This window comes from Triturus cristatus, chromosome 7, assembly GCF_964204655.1.
Source record: "Triturus cristatus chromosome 7, aTriCri1.1, whole genome shotgun sequence".
Taxonomy (NCBI): Eukaryota; Metazoa; Chordata; class Amphibia; order Caudata; family Salamandridae; genus Triturus; species Triturus cristatus.
Window position 1 is genome coordinate 1,802,590,473 of NC_140590.1, and position 21,549 is coordinate 1,802,612,021.

The window sequence follows — 21,549 nt, forward strand, 5'->3', positions numbered from 1 at the left end:
TACTACTGTGATATACTTGTTCATGTGGAATACTTTGGCTCTTTATGTATGACTGCTTTACTTGATTAGGGTGGGGTAACTGTAGGGGGTTAGTTTGACGTTATAGCTTTATTGTAGTAGTTTTAGTGGATCTAAGATATGTATTAAATTTACTGTAGTTGAAATATGTTTGAATGCTTGTGTATGCATGTCATGTGAGATATATTGATTATCACATTTAATCTATTAATTATAGTTCTCTGGGTATTTCTCTTTTTCAACCTATCTTTTATTCTTTTTATTATAATTATCTGTGTACATCTCCTTTTTAAAGCAAATGAATCTATATGTAGTGGGCATCATTTATGATCTGTATTATATGCCTCTCACTATTGCACTAAGGTCTATTTAATTAAACAAATACAAATTATTTAAGAATAACTATTACCAATTTGTAAATCTAATCACTGTACTAAATACAAATACCAAGACTGCATGTTTTACTGCACACTTTATAAAATTAGGATTTGCTTACTTTTACCTATTTAAAATATTTTCATATTTGTGGGCATAGGGGCATTGCCCTCTTAGGTAAGCAAACACTAGCACAAACTAAGCCGTTGTAAACTAGCATCATTCCAGGGTTCTTCCCCCTCTGTATATCCCTGGTGCTGTATACCTGGCTGGCTTGCCTGCTCAGCAAAACAGCCTTCTCACGTATCGCAGGGATACACCTTCCAGCACCCAGGCCACAGATGGGCCTCATGTGCTTAATGTGTACAAGAGGTTGTGTTCACTGGTGCCCCCTTCTGATGGCTGAGAGGGATTTATTTTCACTAACACTACTTCATTATATTTCAGTGATAACCAATCACAAGAGTCAGATCCTCTTCCAGACAAAAAAGACAATTTCATACAAGCACTGAAAACACTTTTTATGCAGTGTCTGACCCACTATGCCAAAATATCTTCGAGAGTGAGGAGAACTCTAATTGCTTTTTAACTAATTACTTGGAGAAGCCCACTAAGGTGGTGGACAATCTGGCACTTCAAACCAAGCAAATTGCAGAAAATTGACCCCCGATATAATAATTCTAAGACGATTTAAGGCTAATGAGAGAATATTCATGCCACCTAGAGTGGTTATTGTTTCAAGACTACTCTGGGGTTGGAAAACCAAAGGGCTGGCCTTGAGCAATGATCAGAAGAAGGCCATAGGAACGCTAAATCCTGCTACTTTTCTAATGATATTTTTCGGGTGCCTCATCCGCTGTGGTGTTTTTCGGTTGTAAATGCAGCGAAAGAGACTCAGAAGTCCTACAATATTCCAGGTTCTAATTCCAATTTCAACAGCTTGGAGAGAGCTTCCCATTTGCAAATCCTTTACTCATGGGTCAGTAAATAATAATTTGTGACTGCAATTCGAGTCACAAACCAGTGATACATACCTTGCCATATCGCAAAGTGGGGACATAATTTGTAAGAGTTCCAAAAGTCACTTTACGAGTTGAAAAGATTTTTTGACTCATCAAAAGGCTTTTGTACATTGCAAAATGCCCTTGTGATTGCAAATTGTGTGATTTTGTGAATCGCTGGATTTGTGACAGCAAAATGCTTTCTGCATATGCCCTATTTCATAATTTCCTTAGCTCTCACCTATTTTATTTTGGCTCGACCTTTTTGCCCAAAATGCATAGTAAATACCAAGGATATACGTAGTAACATTAATATATGAAGGGACGACTAATATATGCCACCCTACTCTTGAAGACTTGTGTCAGTTCTTAGTATCTGGTGACTGATGTCTTTGTACTTATGTTCTGATACGAACGAACAGTCTTGTGGAATGGATGATGTATGCGTGCTGCCGTGCGAGGGTCTGCCAACATCAAATTGGTGTCAAATTGATGAGGCTCAAGATGGGCTAATCAAGGATCAGCACTGCTGTGGAGGGGTTTGCCCCTTATGGCCTAATGTCTTCCTTGTGCTTAATAATAGTGCAAACCATCATTATCACCAGACCTTCATCTCCTTGTTTTTGATTGTGAAAATAATTTGCCTCTTTCCAATTTCAGGATACAATCAGACATTACAAAACCATTGACGATTCTTGGATTGGGCTACGGAAAAGAGATGGTGTGTGGTCGTGGGTCGGTGGCATTAACTTTTCCGATTCATTGTGAGTACCTTATATGATATTAAACCTAATACTTCAATGCAAAAAGTAAAATGACTTCTAGAGATGGAGTAGCAGTGAGTGCTGCATGCAAGCATGCTGATGGTGTAGAGTAATGTCTAGGGGTAGGACCTTTGCTCTGGTGCTGCGACATCTGGTCTTTTTAGATCTTTTGTAGCAACTTTATATTTGCTTGATCTCATCTCATCACCAGACAAATCAGACAAGATACATCATAACAGACAAGAAAGGGTACATTGAGGGGTTTTGCATCAGTCCTGATGGGGTTTTGGCTTGTTCCACTGAGACCGCTTGGGCACTGTGTTCATTAGTTGTGTGACAGGTTTTAGGATGAACACAATGGTTGCAATCTCCTGCAGTTAGAATTTACGATGAAGTGTGCTTAATTTAAAAAGTAGTCCAAATCGATGCTGCCATCAATATTTCGGCAGTATAGTGGCAACATTCACAAAGGGCAGGAGTTGCTTGAATTCTTTGTATGGTGCGATTTTCTTAGCTTGCACAGATAGTTGTTTCTTTACTGTTTTATTTTGACAGCCACAGTTTGGGTTTCATGTCCTGGCTCTGCATCACTGTTGGGTACCAATGCTTGTGGCTTCAACATAGGTAATGGCATATCCAGTAGAAGGGCTACACAAGGTCTGCTTGCTTCTCTTTCTTCCCTGCAATGTTGTATACTGTGTTATAAACATAGTGTACTAGGGGAGTGTTATAGAGTTACATTACTGTTGTTCAATACAATGTTGTGTTGTGAGTCGCGTGCTCCCACGCAACTCATACTGATCTCCTTTATGTCTTCACTAGCATTCCAGAGCGCTGCTTTCCATTCGTGAAGATTCCTTCCCAACGCCACTCTGGACGTTGGATTCTTCGCGGCTGGACGGCTCCGGTCGTGGGTGCTATACTCCTGCAATAAACCACGCTTTCGACATAACCTCCCTTGTCGAGTATTTAATAACTTGGCGACGAGCGGGAACCTTCTCCGCACCCACCGCCAAGAGCCTATTCATCAAGGAGGCCTCTCTAGATCTGAGCAGCTGATCGTCCAAGAGCAGCCGATTGTTTCTGAGCAGCCTGCTCCCTATCAGATGAAGCGACCTCTGCTCTCCATCAGCTTACGTGACCTCCCCATCTTTACTTCTACACAAGGTCATATTGAAATGAAATGAAATGAAATGAAAAATTATATTTATATAGCGCATAGACTACCCGGAGGCCTCGCAGCGCTTTAATTGATCACTGTGGCGGGCCGCAGGGTGAGACTAGCACGTTTTTGCAAACAGGTGGGTTTTCAAAGCTTTCCTAAAAGCCAGCCGGTTATTATTTTCTCTGAGGGCTAAGGGGAGGGAGTTCCAAAGTCTCGCAGCAGTATGGGAGAAGGAACGTCCGCCCCAACGTGCTTTGTTGATTTTAGAAGTGGTAACTAGGTGCAATGATCCCGAGCGAAGGGCTCTGGATGGAGCGTAGGGCACACCTAAGGGGGACAGGATGGCAGGGCCTGTTCGATGGAAAGATTTGTGCACAATGCACATAGCCTTAAACTGTGCTCTAGCAGCCATCGGGAGCCAGTGCAATTCTTTGAGAGCTTTCTTGGCTGACTGCCAGCGGGGGATGTTGAATAATAATCGGGCGGCGCAGTTTTGCGTGACTTGGAGCCTGTTGGTCACTGAAGCCGGGGCACCCATATATAGCGCGTTTCCATAGTCCAGGCGGGAGAGTATCAGGGCCTGAACCATGATTCTCCTCGCCTGGAAAGGAAGCAGAGGGAGTACTTTGCGGAGCATTTTCATTAGGCCGACACACGTGGAGGCAGTTTTGGTAGCCTGGACCGAGAAGTCCAGCGCTTTATCGAGCCAGATTCCCAGACTCTTTATCTGCGGTTTGGGAGGGGGGGAGCATCAAGGCAGGTGGGCCAAATTGATGTCAAAATGGTCGGAGGAGGGTTACCCAATAGCATAATCTCTGTCTTCTCCCCGTTAAGTTTGAGACAGGACGATTGCATCCACTTAGCAACGGCCTCTAGACAGAGGCCCAGGGTGTTGGACGGCTCCTCAGTGTGGTCCAGAGAGACCACCAACTGGGTGTCGTCCGCGTCGGTGACAATACGCACGCCAAAGGGCTGGACTATCTCCGCTAGAGGTCGCATATAGACATTAAAAAGTGTGGGGCTCAGGGAGGAGCCCTGAGGAACCCCACATCTAAGTGGTTGCTTAGGGGAGACTGCTTTGCCCTCAAACACCTGGAAGAAGCGCTCGTCCAGGAAGGAGGTCAGCCACTCCAGGGCCGCGCCCGACACGCCCATGCCTTTCAGACGGTGTAGCAGTGTGGCATGGTTGACAGTGTCGAACGCGGCACTGAGGTCGAGTAGTATGATGGCTGCTTTTCCTCCCCGGTCCAGCACCAATCTAGTTTCTTCCGTCACTGCTAGGAGAGCAGTTTCAGTTCCATGCTGCGGGCGGAAACCCGTCTGAGAGGCGCATAGCAGACTATTTGATTCTAAGTAGTCCACTAAGATATTATTGATGTGCCTTTCAAGCAGTTTGCTCATCCAGGGAAGTAGGGAAATGGGGCGGAAATTGGCCAAGTTGTTCTGGTCCAAGGTGGGTTTTTTCAAAAGGGCCCTAACCATCGCACATTTCCATGGTGCTGGGACGGAGTTAGAGGAGATGGAAGCATTAAGGACATCCAGAATGACAGGGCGGATGATGTCCATCACCTTATTGAGAGTTTGCGGGGGTGCTGGGTCATTGGGGGATCCCGAGATGACTTTAAGAAGCATTCTGTCTAAAGTGTCGGAATCTAGGAGGGGGAATTCATCCAGTGAGCTGGGGGCTAAGAAGTCAGAATCTGTGGTGGTGGTGTGGTCCATGTCACCACTGCCAGTAGAAAATGAAGAATAGATGGCCTGGATCTTCTGGGAGAAGAAAGTGGCTAAATTATTGCAACGGGTTTGCGCGCCGTCAGGTGACAGACACTCGGGGGGAGGGGGAGAAATTAAAGATTTGGCTATTTTAAAAATTTCTTTGGGGGAGTTTGCAGCTAGATTGATTTTGGCTTCATAAAAATGGGCTTGCGCAGATTTTATTTGATTTTTATAGAGCTTTATTGCGGCTCTATACTCAACTTGCTTTGATTGTGAGTAATCTTGTCTCCAGGCTCTCTCTAGTTTGCGGCAAGATTGCTTCATAGTCCTGAGAGTCGGGGAGTACCAGGGGGCCACTTTGGCTCTGTTTATTAAGTGCAAAGATTCCTCTGGTAGGACTAGGTCAAGGGAACTGGAGATCCAGTTATCAAAATTGACAATGGCTGTATTGGGATTGGTCACATTTGGGGGTAGGTGTTCTATAAGAGCCAGTTTCCACTTAGAAAGTGGGAGGGAGGCCCATTTTCTTCCCCGCTGCTTATTGTGATTTTGTGAGATGGGGGGGGAGCAAGTGGACCATGTAAAAGGTACTAAAAAATGATCGGTCCAGGATAGTGGTACTGGAGCCTCGACGGTTAAGCTATCTAGATTGCTGTAGATGTGATCTAGGAGATGTCCCTTAACATGCGTTGATTGAAAGCCTTTCTGAGCCAGGTCAATGGACTGAAAGTTTGTTCGAAGACTATTGGCTGTTGAATCAAGTGGCTCATCTAGGTGTAAATTAAGATCGCCCAGCAGGGTATTAATCTCATTTTCACCACTTTCTACCTGTGTGACAGTTGGACCCCAGCCGGCTCCTCGCGCTTTACTGTGCGTTTCTTCAAATTCCATTCACGCGCACCCACGCTCCTTTCTCATCACGTCACAGTGACTGCTCTGCGCTTTGAAACAAGGCCACTCTCTTCAGAAAATTACGCTCAACCGTAACCCCGGTTACAGCGTCAAGCGGCCATCTTTAAAAATAAGTGAAGCTGCCCCTTGCCTACAGCGATAGGCACGCTTCGTCACAAACTTTGTCTATTGTATTTTAGCTATAAGGCACGCTTTCACAACCGCTTGACATCTGCTTTCAGCGCGATCATCTCCACATTTTCAAGCTTCAATTTTCAAGTGTTAAGCTTAACTTTGTTCACTCACCATCATTGTCTACCTGCAACTTGTCACGCAGCAATTGGCACGCTTTCACCATCCTCTCTACTTACAATTTTTCACTCAGCGATAGGCACGCTTTCATAATTGCCTATTTGCAATTGTTCATTCAACAATAAGCACGTTTCATTGTTCTACCTACCTGCTATTTATTTACTCAGCGATATGCACGCTTTCACCTATGTTTAATTACAGTGCATGTCTTAACAAACTGTATTCTTTGCTACATTCAGGCACTTCCTCCCTCATCTATTTTGCCTATTACGTGTCCACTTTACCCTCAACAATAGGCACAGTTACTGCATTGTTCCATTTCATCTTTTCATTCAACTGATCCTCATTTCTCATATTTTTTTTTTTTGTCATGGCTTCTTCACAACAATTTCAAACACCAGCTCCATTTTTACAAATGCCTGGTAAACCACCACTCAAATGGCGTAATTGGTTAAAAAGTTTTGAAAACTATTTAGTTGCCATTGATGCTGCCAAATATCCTCCGGCTCGCAAAGTTGCCATTCTGTATGGTTGTCGGGGAGTTGCAGCACAACACAACCTTCCAGCATTCCCTCCTCCCCCAGATTCAGGTGACAGTTGGAATATATATCAAGAAGCTCTTTGCCGTTTAAAAAAGCAATATGACGATGAACCTAGCATTGTTTTAGAACGTCATAACTTTTTCAAACGCAAGCAAAATGTAGATGAAAGTGTGGAAGACTACATTGCCCAACTCAGAATCCTAGCTTCCACATGTTAATTTGGTCCAAGTACATATACTTCAATTAGAGACCAATTCATATTTTCATGTTTTTTAAAGAAAATCCCAGAAAGCCTGTTAAGTTGCAAAAATCCCACATTAGCAGAAATAGTTGATATCGCTAAAGGCATTGAACGTGCAACAATATCTTCAAAAATCTTACAAGAAAGCCTCTCTCAAGTTAGTGTTCACATGATTGATGAAGCTTCTTCTTCTCCCTCTGCTACCTGCTCTGTGAATCTTGTCAATAAGCCTTTCAGTCAATCATCAAAGAAACCCACCATTTGTTATAGGTGTGGCTCAAGAAGTCATATTGGCAATTCCCCTAATTGTCCTGCATCTGGAAAAAAATGTTCTTTGTGCAAAAAAATTGCTCATTTCCCATCTGTTTGTAGAGGTGGCAAAAGATTCACCAGCGTGAATAACATTGAATTTAATGAGAATCTAGAGTTGTGTTCAACCAGACTTAACGATGCATTATTGTCCTTTGAATGTGATTCTATTGATTTTTCCAAAGTCAAGGGTCCCTTGTGTGAGTTAGTTGTTGGTACAATTCCTTTACAGGTCAAAGCTGACTCCGGTTCACCGATCACTATTTTATCAGATCTGACATTTTATACAAATTGGGGTAGCAGTGTGTCTCTTTTTGAATCTGATGTCAATCCCAAAGCTTACGGCGAAAAAGATATTGACATGTTATGGTACTTTCATTCAAAGGTCGAATGTCTTGGTAGAAAAACTTTCACGAAAGTCTATGTTGCCTCAAGGGCAGAAATATTTTGGGTTGGTTGGATCAAGCTAAAATGGGTTTAATCCTCAAACCCGGTTCAGATCAACCCATTGCTTTCGGTGATATTCCAGATGATTTTACACTAGTCTCGAACCTGAGAACATTAATGTGGCTGACTTGTTTGTGTCAAATCATAAAGTTGATAATCTACTCAATCAATTTCCCAATGTTTTCCAGAACAAAGTTGGCACAGTCTTGGGCTTCAAGCATGAAATTCGCCTCAAGTCCAACGCCCAACCAGTGGTCCACAAAGTTCGACCTCTTCCTTTGAGTGCAAGGGATGAATTAAAGAAAGTTTTGAAAAACTTGTGCGATGAGGCGATTATTACGCCTTGCGATTCATCCGAATGGGTTTCCCCCCATAGTTTTAGTGCGCAAAAAGTCAGGCGAGGTTAGATTATGTGCCGACTTACGCTCCTTGAACAACAATATCATTGTGGATTGTCATCCTTTACCCAAAATTCACGATCTACTTTCTAATTTGGGTGGGGCCAAGTATTTCTCCCTTTTGGACCTCAAGTCCGCATATCATCAAATCCCCTTGTCTCCAAAGTCTCAAGAATTAACAACTTTTGTAACGCCATTCGGAGCGTACAAATACTTGAGACTTCCCTTTGGTTTAGCCTCAGCCACTAGCATATTAAAAAAATTAATGGATAATTTACTACGTGACATTCCTGGGGTACAAGCCTACCAAGACGACATCTTAATTTTTGCCAGCAATATTTCGGAACATGATCAGATTCTTGCCAAGGTGCTAGGAGTCTTGGAGAAAGCTGGAATGACGGTTAGGCATGACAAGTGCAAATTTGCCGTCCAAGAATTGGACTATTTGGGTCATAAACTTTTTCCTAATGGTATAAAACCCAAATTTTCATTAATAAAAGCCATTAGAGATGCCATCTCTCCCAATGACAGGGATTAGTACTATGCCAGATTTGTTCATGGCTATGTCCAAATTGTTGAACCTTTGAGGGCCCATCTGAGAGAGGGAGTAAATTTCACTTGGTCAGACAACCTACAAAAAGTTTTTGAGCATGTAAAGAAGCTCATTGAAGACTCACCAGCCCTACATTCTTTTTCGGATGGTTCAAAATGTTTTATTATCGTGGATGCAAGCCTCACTGGTTTGGGAGCTGTCTTAGGACAATGGGTGGATGGTAAAGAACATACCGTTGCTTTCGCATCCAGAACACTTCTACCAGCCGAAAGTAGGTATAGTACGATTGAAAGAGAGGTCCTAGCTTGAGTTTGGGCCATATAAAAATTCAAACCATATATTTGGGGTCGTGAGTTCGAAATTTATATGGACCACAAACCACTCATGCACATGCTTTCAGACAGCACGTCAAACAGGGCTTCTGCAACACTTGTTCGACTGCTGTCAAAACTTCATGAATTCCACTTTATCATCAAACATATTCCTGGGGGCAAACATTTTAGAGCAGATTGTCTTTCAAGAATGTCTTTAAGTGAAAATTCTGTTTTTGATGATGATGTTGAATGTGTTGTTGCTGCAATTGATGCCATTGCAGAATGTCCACCCATTTCTGAAACCGAATGGAATTCAGCGTACAACAATGATGTCACACTTTCCAAGGTTAAATCTTTTATTGTTAACAAATGGCCTGAGCGTAGGATTCTATATCCAGACTTAAAAGCCTTTGCAAATGTATCTGAAGAACTTTCTTTAGTCAACAACATGATCATGCGCCACAATTTATTTGTTCCACCTGAATCCTTACGAAATATAATCATTCGCTCAGCTCATCAAGGACACCTGGGTGTTGTCAAAACATGTCAACGCATCAAACAATTCTACTGGTGGCCCTCCATGGATGCACATGTCAGGAAAATGATTGACAATTGCACACAATGTCTCCTCTCTGATAAACATTGGAAGACTCTTTCCACCCCGTTGTATCCTGTACCACTTCCCGCAGGTCCATGGGACAAAGTAGGGTTGGACTTTTCTGGTCCTTATGATATTTTACCAACTGAAAACAAATTTCTAATTGTTTTGATTGACTACCATACTAAGTGGCTGTACTATTCTTTCTGTAATGCAGTGTCAACTGATAATGTATAAGAGAAAGGTTTTCCCCAATAACTTTTAGGTCCAAGAGGGGGGAAGAAAAACAAATATGTGGGGTTACTGCCTCTTTACCGACCTGTCATTTTTTAATTCTCTGGTAAATACTCTCAAAAAATCAAAATAAACAAACATCAGTAATGACCCATAAATACAATGTCTACACACAGATATTTCTTTTTTTCTCTTTGTTTTTTTTATTTAACAAAAAAAGAATTTTTTTGTATCAAAAGTGTATATACATATTTCATTTTTGTATTTTCTTTTTTATGATTCACAGATATATTGAAGACAATTATGTGCAAATAAACAAAACTGTAAATGTCAAAAGTATTGGTTACAAATCACAATGATAAGACAAATAATTTTACCCCTCGACAAGAAAACTTAAATCTCTACATTCGCATCTTGCATACTAATCTTGCATCCTAACAGTAATACCACAAGCAAATCAATATAGAAAAAAGAAAAAACCAATAAAAATACACAACTGGAAGAGTCAATTATCGTGTAATATTCAAATATCCTATCAGGATTTTACTATGGAAGTTATGACAACAGATTTAAATGCTTCTTTCGTTTGTTCTAATTCGGTCCAGATACAATTTGTTGTCCAGTTGTGGGGTAGCTGGTCTACGTATGTTTCGGTGAAAGTTTAATTAAAGTCACCTTCATCAGGACCATTGAAGAGCAAACTTTTCTGTGCACAAGCGAGGGGACTGTGTTCTGAAATTATAAATGCATTGTATATAAGGTATGGGCATTACTGATGTACTTAATGTCTACTTCTAAGAACTGTTATTAAATATTTCTTTAAACTGGCCAAAACCATTCACGTCTCAGAATGAAAAAACGAAAAAGAAGAAATAAAGAAAGAAAGGAGTAACCTCCTAAGAGAAGGAGACTAGTAGCTTAGATTCACAACTTTACGTGAAGAGAGCTTTTCGTATCAATTCCCAAAGAATAATAGTATGATTCTACTTTGTACAGACAAGTGGTTTGGGAAGACCAGATAACCCTGTGTTCAGACAAAGGGGGTATAACTAAAAAATACCTACTTAAAAATAAAACATCTCGTGTTTACAAGCTGTTAAAAATTCTATCAGATTCCTCAAGGATAGAAGTGAATTAGAACTGGGTCTTCTGTTAGGCAAATCTGTTAAATAACAGGGAAAAGTTATATAATTGATTTATAAAAGATGTACACAAATGCGTCATTTCTGAGATGAAGAGAGGTATATCATCATCTCTTACCCTAAATATGTGTGGATTTGTCAAAATCAAGAGTCGTTGACTAGCCTATCTGAGATGTTTCCAAGCCGGGTTTCTCCTAGGTAAGGGATTACCTAAAATGAGAAAGATACGCAGTGTATTCATTCAAATAAAAGAGGGACATGCACTGCTAGCTATATTTTAATTATAGGCTAAATGGATCTTACCTTCAGAGGAGATATAGAGGGAATAGAATAGTGTAGTCCTTTTCTTATAGGTCCTCGGGAGACTTGGAGTGGTGAAGTCATTCACTACGGTCAATTCGAGGGTCTTTGGTTTTTAAGTGATTCTAGGAATAGATCAGATAGGGTTCCCATTATGTTTAATCAAGCAGAATTCCCCTGGTGTTTTAATCGAAAACAGAATGGGACAAAGTCAATAACAGGTGGTTTCCTAAGTACAGGCTAGTCGATCTAATTTAGGCATGTGGTATGAATGTGTTTATATTTTTGTCTAATCCTAGCCTACTGTTCTAATCTTCGCCCATCTAAGCGTTTAAATATCAGCCAGAATTTTATTAAAGGCCGAGAAAATAAAATGCGTGCAGCTGTGTGTGTCAGCCGCTGATTATGGCTATTATAGAAGTGAATTGGATTACGACCGGGACACATGCCAGAAAAACGATCTACTGTTAGTGTAGTAAGGATAGGTATACTACCACAATGCATCCTCATCTGATAAGTATTTGTGTCATATAAATGGCATGGCCTGAAGGCTATAGAATGTACTGGGCCATTTTAAATACGACCCAAATACTCTTACCTACTCATGATTATTAATGCTGGGAGTATAATTGAGGCTCATCGTCAGTTCAAAAATGAATAGCCTTAATATGTAGTTTACAATTTGACGGCCGTCCTTAGGTAATTTTGTTATTCGACCTGTCAGGGGAGGTAAAGTTACAAATAGGTCAACAAGGACACGGCATCTGGTTGCTACTACTAAGATTACTCATGTTCCCCAATATAGATTGCAAGGTCGTGACAGGCTAGGATCACGAGGTATGGGTGCAGAGGAAGAGGTGATTTAGTATTTAAGTATACTGGGGTTATAACAACTATGAGGGATGCATCTAGTTCTATCATTTGCACAGCCCAATATGTATAGCAGTAGTCAAATACTACTGAATCCGTAGTTTAACAAAAGAGCATGGAGTTGATTACCTTCAAATTTTCAGTACAGCGCAGTCTTTTCCCTTAGTCGTCCGGCTCAAAACCTATGTCGAACGAAATTTGGCGCGTTTAAATGTCTTGTTGGTAATTGCGAACTCTCGCGATATCTCAAGACAGGGCGATTCGTGTCTCTAGTGTCATGATAGATGAGGGCGACATGTTAGAGGAGGCATCCGAAGGCAGAAAATATTGCCATGTGATGGAAATAGTTACATCTATACTATGCCACTAGTTATGTAAGCTGAATATTAAACATAGGGAATACCATCCTGAGGATGTAGTGTGTTATTGAATACCTATAGTGTGTTAACTGTGTTTGTGCATGAGAGTGCCATGTTCTATTGGGAAAGCCGAAAGAAACAACATGCGCCATCTTTGAAAAACAAGAAAAAGATCGTAAAATAAAAAGTAGCAAGGTATAGGGCGTCCCTTATAGTATGGTTTGAGTGTGGCAGGAAATATGATGAGTCCTGCTAGTATAATGTGTAGATGCATTTTAGATGGTGATGACATAGCATCCAAAAATATATATTGTTCTAAGGTGGAACATGTAAGCGCCATATTGGAATGGTCAACCAATTGGATAAACATACAGCAGGTGATAATGTGCCAACATTTCAAAACCTACGTGTGATGTTTTGAAATGAAGGAGATATGTATAGATCTAATATATCAGTGCTAGCATAAATGTCAATTGGAATAGGACAAACAAATCCTAAAAGGATTGTTGAGTGTTCTTTTATTATTTTTTAGCGAAGAAATATGTTCGATTGTGCGGTGTTCTGGCGACATGTGCGCCATTTTGGAAAGGTCAAAGATACGTCCTACCGTATAATGTATTGAGGTGGTAGGCATTTATGTAGGTCTAGTGTGCGACTACTTGCATGGATGTAAGACAAAAGGAAAAAGCTCAAAAGGGTATGTAGAGCGATCTTATTCAACAAAAGATGTCCCATCTGAGACTAATTATGAAGTGTGTAAAATTATGTGATGGAACAAACGGGCGCCATCTTGAGAGGAGTCAATGTTCGATTAAATAATGAATGTAACTCAAATTAAATCGTTGTGGATTCTATCTAGGAAAAAGGTGCTAGGTCTAAATATGTAAGAGATGTGGTGTTCATTATGGGAGCCATTATGTGCTTACAAGAGGTATAGTAACATTAGCAAGGAGGTGTGATGGAAAACCTACTGTTAAAGGTACATGTGATATCAGTACCAGGTCTGCATATGTAAGAAATATAGTATTCATAATGAGAGCCTCTAACTACCAGTGAAAACTAAAATATCAAAGCGGTGAAATGGAAGATCTACTATGAATAATGCGTGTAATATCAAAGTAGCCTGCCCATAAGCGGACACGAAGATGGTCTTAGTGACTTCTTATGTTATAAGAGTTATCAGGATATAAGAATGGTATCATCACTGGATTCAAACAGAAAGGATTGTAGGGCTCAAAAAGGATTAATGATCAAAGGTTATGGTAAGTCAAGGTTATGTTGTGACTAGCCATGTAATTTCTTCATTCAAACCTTTACTCACTGTATCCAAGAAAAAAATCCAAAAAGTTTCTCGCTGTTTACGGGTTTTAGTTGGGTCTTTCCCTGGTATAGATTTAACTCGTTCCAGAATTAGCCAACGAAGGTTTGTTTCTGTGTGTTGACATTCTTCGTAGTGCTTAACTAGAGGTGCTTGTGTTTTGCCTGTTCTGATGGCGGATTTGTGTTCAGAGAATCGGATACGGAATTCTCTGGATGTTTCACCTATGTAGCCTAGGTCGCAAGGACATAGTATCATATAGACAACATTAGAGCTTCTGCAGTTTGTCATAGTTTTCAGCTTTCCTGTTCTTCCTCTGTATGTCCAGGTTTGTGTAATGATGGCCGATGCACATGCATGGCAATTGCTGCAGCTATTGTTACCTATAGGGGGGGGCAATCCATCTATGGTGGTTTGTCTCACTGGCCCCTGAGGTTTGTCTCTACTATGTACTAGCTTGTCTCTAAGATTACGATTTCTCCTGAAGGCTACCAACGGTTTCTGTGTGGGTGTTTCTTCGTCATTCACATTGAGAATCTTCCAATTTTTGTCTAAGACTTGTTTGATTTTATAATTTAAATTGGAGTGGTCTATGACGCAGACTAACTGGTCTTGGTTTGACTTGGGTTCATTATTAAAAAGGGCATCTCTGTTGTAATATTTTGCCCTCTTTAATGATTGTAATATTTTGCCCTCTTTAATGATTGTTTTATAAGTCTTTTAGGGTAGCCTCGAAGAAGGAGACGTTCTTGTAATTGTACTGCGTGTATCATGTAATCTTTAATGCTGGTACAATTCCTTCTGATTCTCAGAAATTCCCCAAATGGGATAGAATCTTTTTGGCATAGGGGGTGGTAACTACTGTGTTCTAAAATGGTGTTTTTCGCAGTGGGTTTCCTATACAGATTGACCGTAAGTTGACCTTCTTTGCCCACAATCCATATATCTAGGAATTCCACTTTCTCTGGTGAGTAGTTAAAGGTAAATTTGAGATTGGTGTCACTCACATTAAGCCAGGATATAAATTCTAATAGTTCTGATTCTGTTCCTGACCAGATGAAGAAAATATCATCTATAAATCTGCGCCACTGAGTGACATTTTCATAAAAAGGCGCAGCTTCGTTGTAAATGTGTTTCCTCTCATACTCACCCATGTAGATGTTAGCTACGCTGGGGGCACAAGATGCCCCCATGCTGGTGCCTTCAATTTGGTGGTAGATGTCCTGTTTGAATTCAAAATAGTTATGTTCTAAGACAATTTGAAGACACTCTAGAATAAATGCATCAGGTCTATCCCCCGGGACTCTAGCCAAGAGCGCTGCCACTGACTCTATGGCCAGGTCCTGAGGGATATTAGTATACAAAGATTCTATGTCAAGAGTGACAAGTAACTGAGTATTGTGATCAAAAGGTTTGTGTTCCAAGGTGGATATCATATGTCCCGTATCTTTAATGTATGAAGCATACTGTGTGGTAAGGGGACAGAGAAAAGCATCGACATATTGTGATAAGGGTTCTGTGCATGAATTAATAGAGGAGACTATCGGTCTTAGCGGAGGATCCAAGATGTTTTTATGAGTTTTGGGGATTCCGTACAGGGCAGGTGTAACCGTATTTGCTTTGTTCAGAAAGTCAAATTCTTTTTGACAGATATAGCCATCTGTAAAGGCTTTGGTGGTAGTGTTGATAACACTAGCTTTAAGTCTAGTTACAGCTTTCATGTTGGAAGGTTGGTAATGTTCCGGTGTTTGTAACATGGATTTAACTTTGTTGGTGTAGTGAGAGGTATCCATGATAACGATTCCTCCTGCTTTGTCACATGGCTTAATAGTGATTAACGAGTTATTCTGTAAGGATTTCAGTGCCTCTATTTCTTTATAGGTTAGATTAGGTGTAGGTTTTGGAATAAATCTCGTAATTCTCTGTATTTCTTTGATGACTGTCTTTTCGAAAATGCTGACTTCGGGGCCTACCATGTCAAGAGTCGGTGTAAAGTTCGATGGAGGTTTACAGCCTGAATAGTTTGTGTCTTGTTCTCCTAAGTCTGCAGTTGAGAAGTATTTTTTTAACCTTATTTTCCGAAAAAACGAAAAAATGTCCTGATTGAGTCTGAAAGAGTTAAGTTGTGTGCTTGGTACAAATGAGAGGCCTTTACTAAGGAGTTTGATTTCTTCTGAAGAAAGCTCATGTTTGGATAGATTAAAGATGGTAATTTGCTCATTAGTAGAGGATTTTATCATTTCTAATACTGCTGGTTCCTTGTCCTCATGTATGGCTGCTGATGTGGAGGGTCTATTGATTGGTAGTAATTTCTTTCTGGTCTCGAGAATCTTACCCTCATTATGCCTCTGCCTCTCGATAAAAAAGGCCAGGATTGTTGGCCTCTATGGTATTGTTCTGTGATGTGTCCTCTTTGATTCCTATCGTTATAGTTCGGGTCTTCTCCTGTAGCATGTCCCTCTAGGTCTGAGTCAGACGAATTGGTGTCTGAAAAGGTCACAATTTTACTTCTCCTATCTGGTTGTTGATTGTATTGTCCTTGTTGTGGGGGACCCTCTTGAGAGATAGGGATAGATTTTTTCTTGGGAAAACCATCTGATGTCTTTTTGTAGTTTGTTGTTTTTTTTCTTTATTAGGTAGTCATCAAATTCTTGCATTTCTAGGATGATATTTTGTAATTTAATTTTGGCATCATCTAAAGCTGAGCTGGCTTTGAGTTTGTCCTCTAGTTCTAGTATTTCTTGATTCAATGGACCCAGCATTTCTCGTACAGTCTCTATGATAAGAAGCATCCAATCTCTGGAGCACCGGTTTGCAATGAGTGACCAACGCTCCAGACATTTACGTATCTCTATAAAGAGTGCTGGTATATTTCTGACTCTCAAACCCGAGGGGATCACTCCTGATTTGAGGTATTCTAGCATAAAAAAAGCATGGGATTCCATCCTCTTTGCTTTTTTCTTTAAATTGAGTAATTTCATCCACTCGGTATTGTTGCTGTTCATTGTAGTAAGATTGGTATTACTACTGCCTGCTACTTGTCCAATCATAGCTGCAAGATCATCGTCAGAGAAGCCAAATGTTTTTAGGCCTTCCATAATGTGACACGTGAGTGCGAAGGATAAGGGAAGCTATTCTGTCAGATGAAGAAAAGCTGATTTTCACCATGTGTAAGTTAACCAGTGGGGTAGAGAAGGAAAAGAACAAGAGAGAAGAAAAATAAGGAGAGAAAAGAAAAAAGAAGGGGAGTGCAGAAAGAAACAACTGAGACTGAGTAAAAAAGTTTTTTTTAAATGTGGTTTGAACAGAGATACCTGCAATATAAGATTGCAAAACTATGTATAAGAGAAAGGTTTTCCCCAATAACTTTTAGGTCCAAGAGCGGGGAAGAAAAACAAATATGTGGGGTTACTGCCTCTTTACCGACCTGTCATTTTTTAATTCTCTGGTAAATGCTCTCAAAAAATCAAAATAAACAAACATCAGTAATGACCCATAAATACAATGTCTACACACAGATATTTCTTTTTTTCTCTTTGTTTTTTTTATTTAAAAAAAAAAGAATTTTTTTGGATCAAAAGTGTGTATACATATTTCATTTTTGTATTTTCTTTTTTATGATTCACAGATATAATGAAGACAATTATGTGCAAATAAACAAAACTGTAAATGTCAAAAGTATTGGTTACAAATCACAATGGTAAGACAAATAATTTTACCCCTCGACAAGAAAACTTAAATCTCTACATTCGCATCTTGCATAATAATCTTGCATCCTAACAGTCATACCACAAGCAAATCAATATAGAAAAAAGAAAAAAGAAAAAACCAATAAAAATACACAACTGGAAGAGTCAATTATTGTGTAATATTCAAATATCCTATCAGGATTTTACTATGGAAGTTATGACAACAGATTTAAATTCTTCTTTCGTTTGTTCTAAGTCGGTCCAGATACAATTTGTTGTCCAGTTGTGGGGTAGCTGGTCTACGTATGTTTCGGTGAAAGTTTAATTATAGTCACCTTCATCAGGACCATTGAAGAGCAAACTTTTCTGTGCACAAGCGAGGGGACTGTGTTCTGAAATTATAAATGCATTGTATATAAGGTATGGGCATTACTGATGTACTTAATGTCTACTTCTAAGAACTGTTATTAAATATTTCTTTAAACTGGCCAAAACCATGCACGTCTCAGAATGAAAAAACGAAAAAGAAGAAATAAAGAAAGAAAGGAGTAACCTCCTAAGAGAAGGAGACTAGTAGCTTAGATTCACAACTTTACGTGAAGAGAGCTTTTCGTATCAATTCCCAAAGAATAATAGTATGATTCTACTTTGTACAGACAAGTCGTTTGGGAAGACCAGATAACCCTGTGTTCAGACAAAGGGGGTATAACTAAAAAATACCTACTTAAAAATAAAACATCTCGTGTTTACAAGCTGTTAAAAATTCTATCAGATTCCTCAAGGATAGAAGTGAATTAGAACTGGGTCTTCTGTTAGGCAAATCTGTTAAATAACAGGGAAAAGTTATATAATTGATTTATAAAAGATGTACACAAATGCGTCATTTCTGAGATGAAGAGAGGTATATCATCATCTCTTACCCTAAATATGTGTGGATTTGTCAAAATCAAGAGTCGTTGACTAGCCTATCTGAGATGTTTCCAAGCTGGGTTTCTCCTAGGTAAGGGATTACCTAAAATGAGAAAGATACGCAGTGTATTCATTCAAATAAAAGAGGGACATGCACTGCTAGCTATATTTTAATTATAGGCTAAATGGATCTTACCTTCAGAGGAGATATAGAGGGAATAGAATAGTGTAGTCCTTTTCTTATAGGTCCTCGGAAGACTTGGAGTGGTGAAGTCATTCACTACGGTCAATTCGAGGGTCTTTGGTTTTTAAGTGATTCTAGGAATAGATCAGATAGGGTTCCCATTATGTTTAATCAAGCAGAATTCCCCTGATGTTTTAATCGAAAACAGAATGGGACAAAGTCAATAACAGGTGGTTTCCTAAGTACAGGCTAGTCGATCTAATTTAGGCATGTGGTATGAATGTGTTTATATTTTTGTCTAATCCTAGCCTACTGTTCTAATCTTCGCCCATCTAAGCGTTTAAATATCAGCCAGAATTTTATTAAAGGCCGAGAAAATAAAATGCGTGCAGCTGTGTGTGTCAGCCGCTGATTATGGCTATTATAGAAGTGAATTGGATTACGACCGGGACACATGCCAGAAAAACGATCTACTGTTAGTGTAGTAAGGATAGGTATACTACCACAATGCATCCTCATCTGATAAGTATTTGTGTCATATAAATGGCATGGCCTGAAGGATATTTGAATATTACACGATAATGGACTCTTCCAGTTGTCTATTCTTATTGGTTTTTTCTTTTTTCTTTATTGATTTGCTTGTGGTATGACTGTTAGGATGCAAGATTAGTATGCAAGATGCGAATGTAGAGATTTAAGTTTTCTTGTCGAGGGGTAAAATTACTTGTCTTATCATTGTGATTTGTAACCAATACTTTTGACATTTACAGTTTTGTTTATTTGCACATAATTGTCTTCATTATATCTGTGAATCATAAAAAAGAAAATACAAAAATGAAATATGTATACACACTTTTGATACAAAAAAATTCTTTTTTTGTTAAATAAAAAAAACAAAGAGAAAAAAAGAAATATCTGTGTGTAGACATTGTATTTATGGGTCATTACTGATGTTTGTTTATTTTGATTTTTTGAGAGTATTTACCAGAGAATTAAAAAATGACAGGTCGGTAAAGAGGCAGTAACCCCACATATGTGTCAACTGATAATGCCATAAAATTTTTGCAAACGGTATTTGATGTTGAAGGTTTTCCCAAAACCATTGTTACTGATAACGGGACACACTTTGTTTCACAAAAGGTGTGTTCTTTTCTCAAAACCCATGACATTTCTCACTTTAAGGTTGCGTTGTATTCTCCCTCATCTAACGGTTTGGTTGAGAGGAGCAATCGAATCATCAAGGAGGGCATTCAGACTGCAATCTCTGCTAGATTAGATCCTTTGACCTTTGTACACGACAAAATCTGGGCATATAACACCACTCCACATGCCACCACTGGCATTGCACCTTTTACTTTGCTTAGAAAAAGGAAAGTGCATACACATCTCAATCTCATTTGGTTACATAAAAATGGTAGTTTTTCATTTAAGTCTGACTCCATCCAAGAACATGTTAAAGTAAAACAGAATGCCATGAAATCACGTTTTGATGCAGGTAAACACTCCTTAGACCAGCCCTTACAAAGAGGGGATTGGGTACTCATCAAAAATAAAATAAAAATGCCGAAAGGACAATCAAAGTTCTCTTCTCCAACGTTAGTTACACATGTCAGTAGAGGTTCTGCCCTTCTTGATAACAAAGGGTGGTGGAATAAGAGAGCTCTTGTTAAGGTATCACCTCTTCAGGCTGATGTCATTAGAAAACATACCTCTTCAGAGTCATAACATTGTGACTAGTTTGATTTGATTCACGAGAAACCTTTTTCCAGTTGCGTTTTGGTATCACCTGAAACACAAATCACTCAACCCATTGTTACTGACGGATCACTGACAAAATATCGAGAAGGAGAATATTGACCTACCAAAATATCGAGGAAATAATATAGAATGCCAAAATATCGAAGCCCTATCTCCAAACAGGTAAGTGCAAAAATATAGAATCCAAAATATCGTTGTAAAAAATATAGTTGGTCAAAATATCGAACTTTTTACATGTCTTAAAAGTAATGTAAAATTAAGGAAATAATACATATAATTAACTAAAACATACTCAAAAATACTTAAATAGCTTTAAAATTAATAAATAATTAATCTAAGTAAAACAACAAAATTTAATACATATATATTAACGTAATATTAATTAAAAATATTCAATATTTTTTGCGTAGGATAGCGGGCGGGTAAAATTTACTATTCCCACTCTAGTGAGTGCAACAGTAGGGAAAGCGTTGGATAGTGTAGGGGTAAAAATTACTATTCCCACTCCAAAGAGTGCAACAGTAGGGAAAGCATTGGCTAGAGTAGGGGTAAAAATTACTATTCCCACTCCAGAGAGTGCAACAATAGGGAAAGCGTTGGATAGCGTGAGGGTAAAATTTACTATTCCCACTCCAGTGAGTGCAACAGTAGGGAAAGCGTTGGATAGCGTAGGGGTAAAAATTACTATTCCCACTCCAAAGAGTGCAACAGTAGGGAAAGCATTGGATAGAGTAGGGGTAAAAATTACTATTCCCACTCCAGAGAGTGCAACCGTAGGGAAAGCGTTGGATAGCGTAAGGTGAGAGGTGTGGCTCACTGGTTAGAGGCGGCAGACCCGTAAGCAGAGGACGGCCCGGGACCAGGGTTCGATTCCCGCCGCGGCAGGGTCGTGGACCAGGGTCAGCGGGCTCGATAATTCTCGCCTCGGTGCCTACTCCAGTCAGGGACCACACTCGGCAACTCTGGGCATTAGCTTGCCTCATCTTCACAACGGCCCCCCCAGACCGCCGGGGATGCTTGGTCGCACCTTAGAGATACCCATTAGGGACCATCTCTCAGGGTGAGCCAGGACGGGTTCGCCAGCGGTCGAAGCGCGGAGATACTCCTCCGGGAGTCGATTCTAGCGCTATATAAACCCACAA

General features: G+C 39.8%; 1 protein-coding gene across 1 annotated transcript in view; it reads left to right on the top strand.

The window, feature by feature from the left end:
• LOC146813214 (C-type lectin domain family 2 member B-like) overlaps positions 1-21,549 on the top strand; it is a 284,546-nt gene that overhangs the window by 237,169 nt on the left and 25,828 nt on the right. The window contains exon 4 of the mRNA XM_085620092.1: positions 2,055-2,158. Coding sequence (XP_085476218.1) covers positions 2,055-2,158 — 104 coding nt within the window. The remainder of the gene's footprint in view (positions 1-2,054; positions 2,159-21,549) is intronic.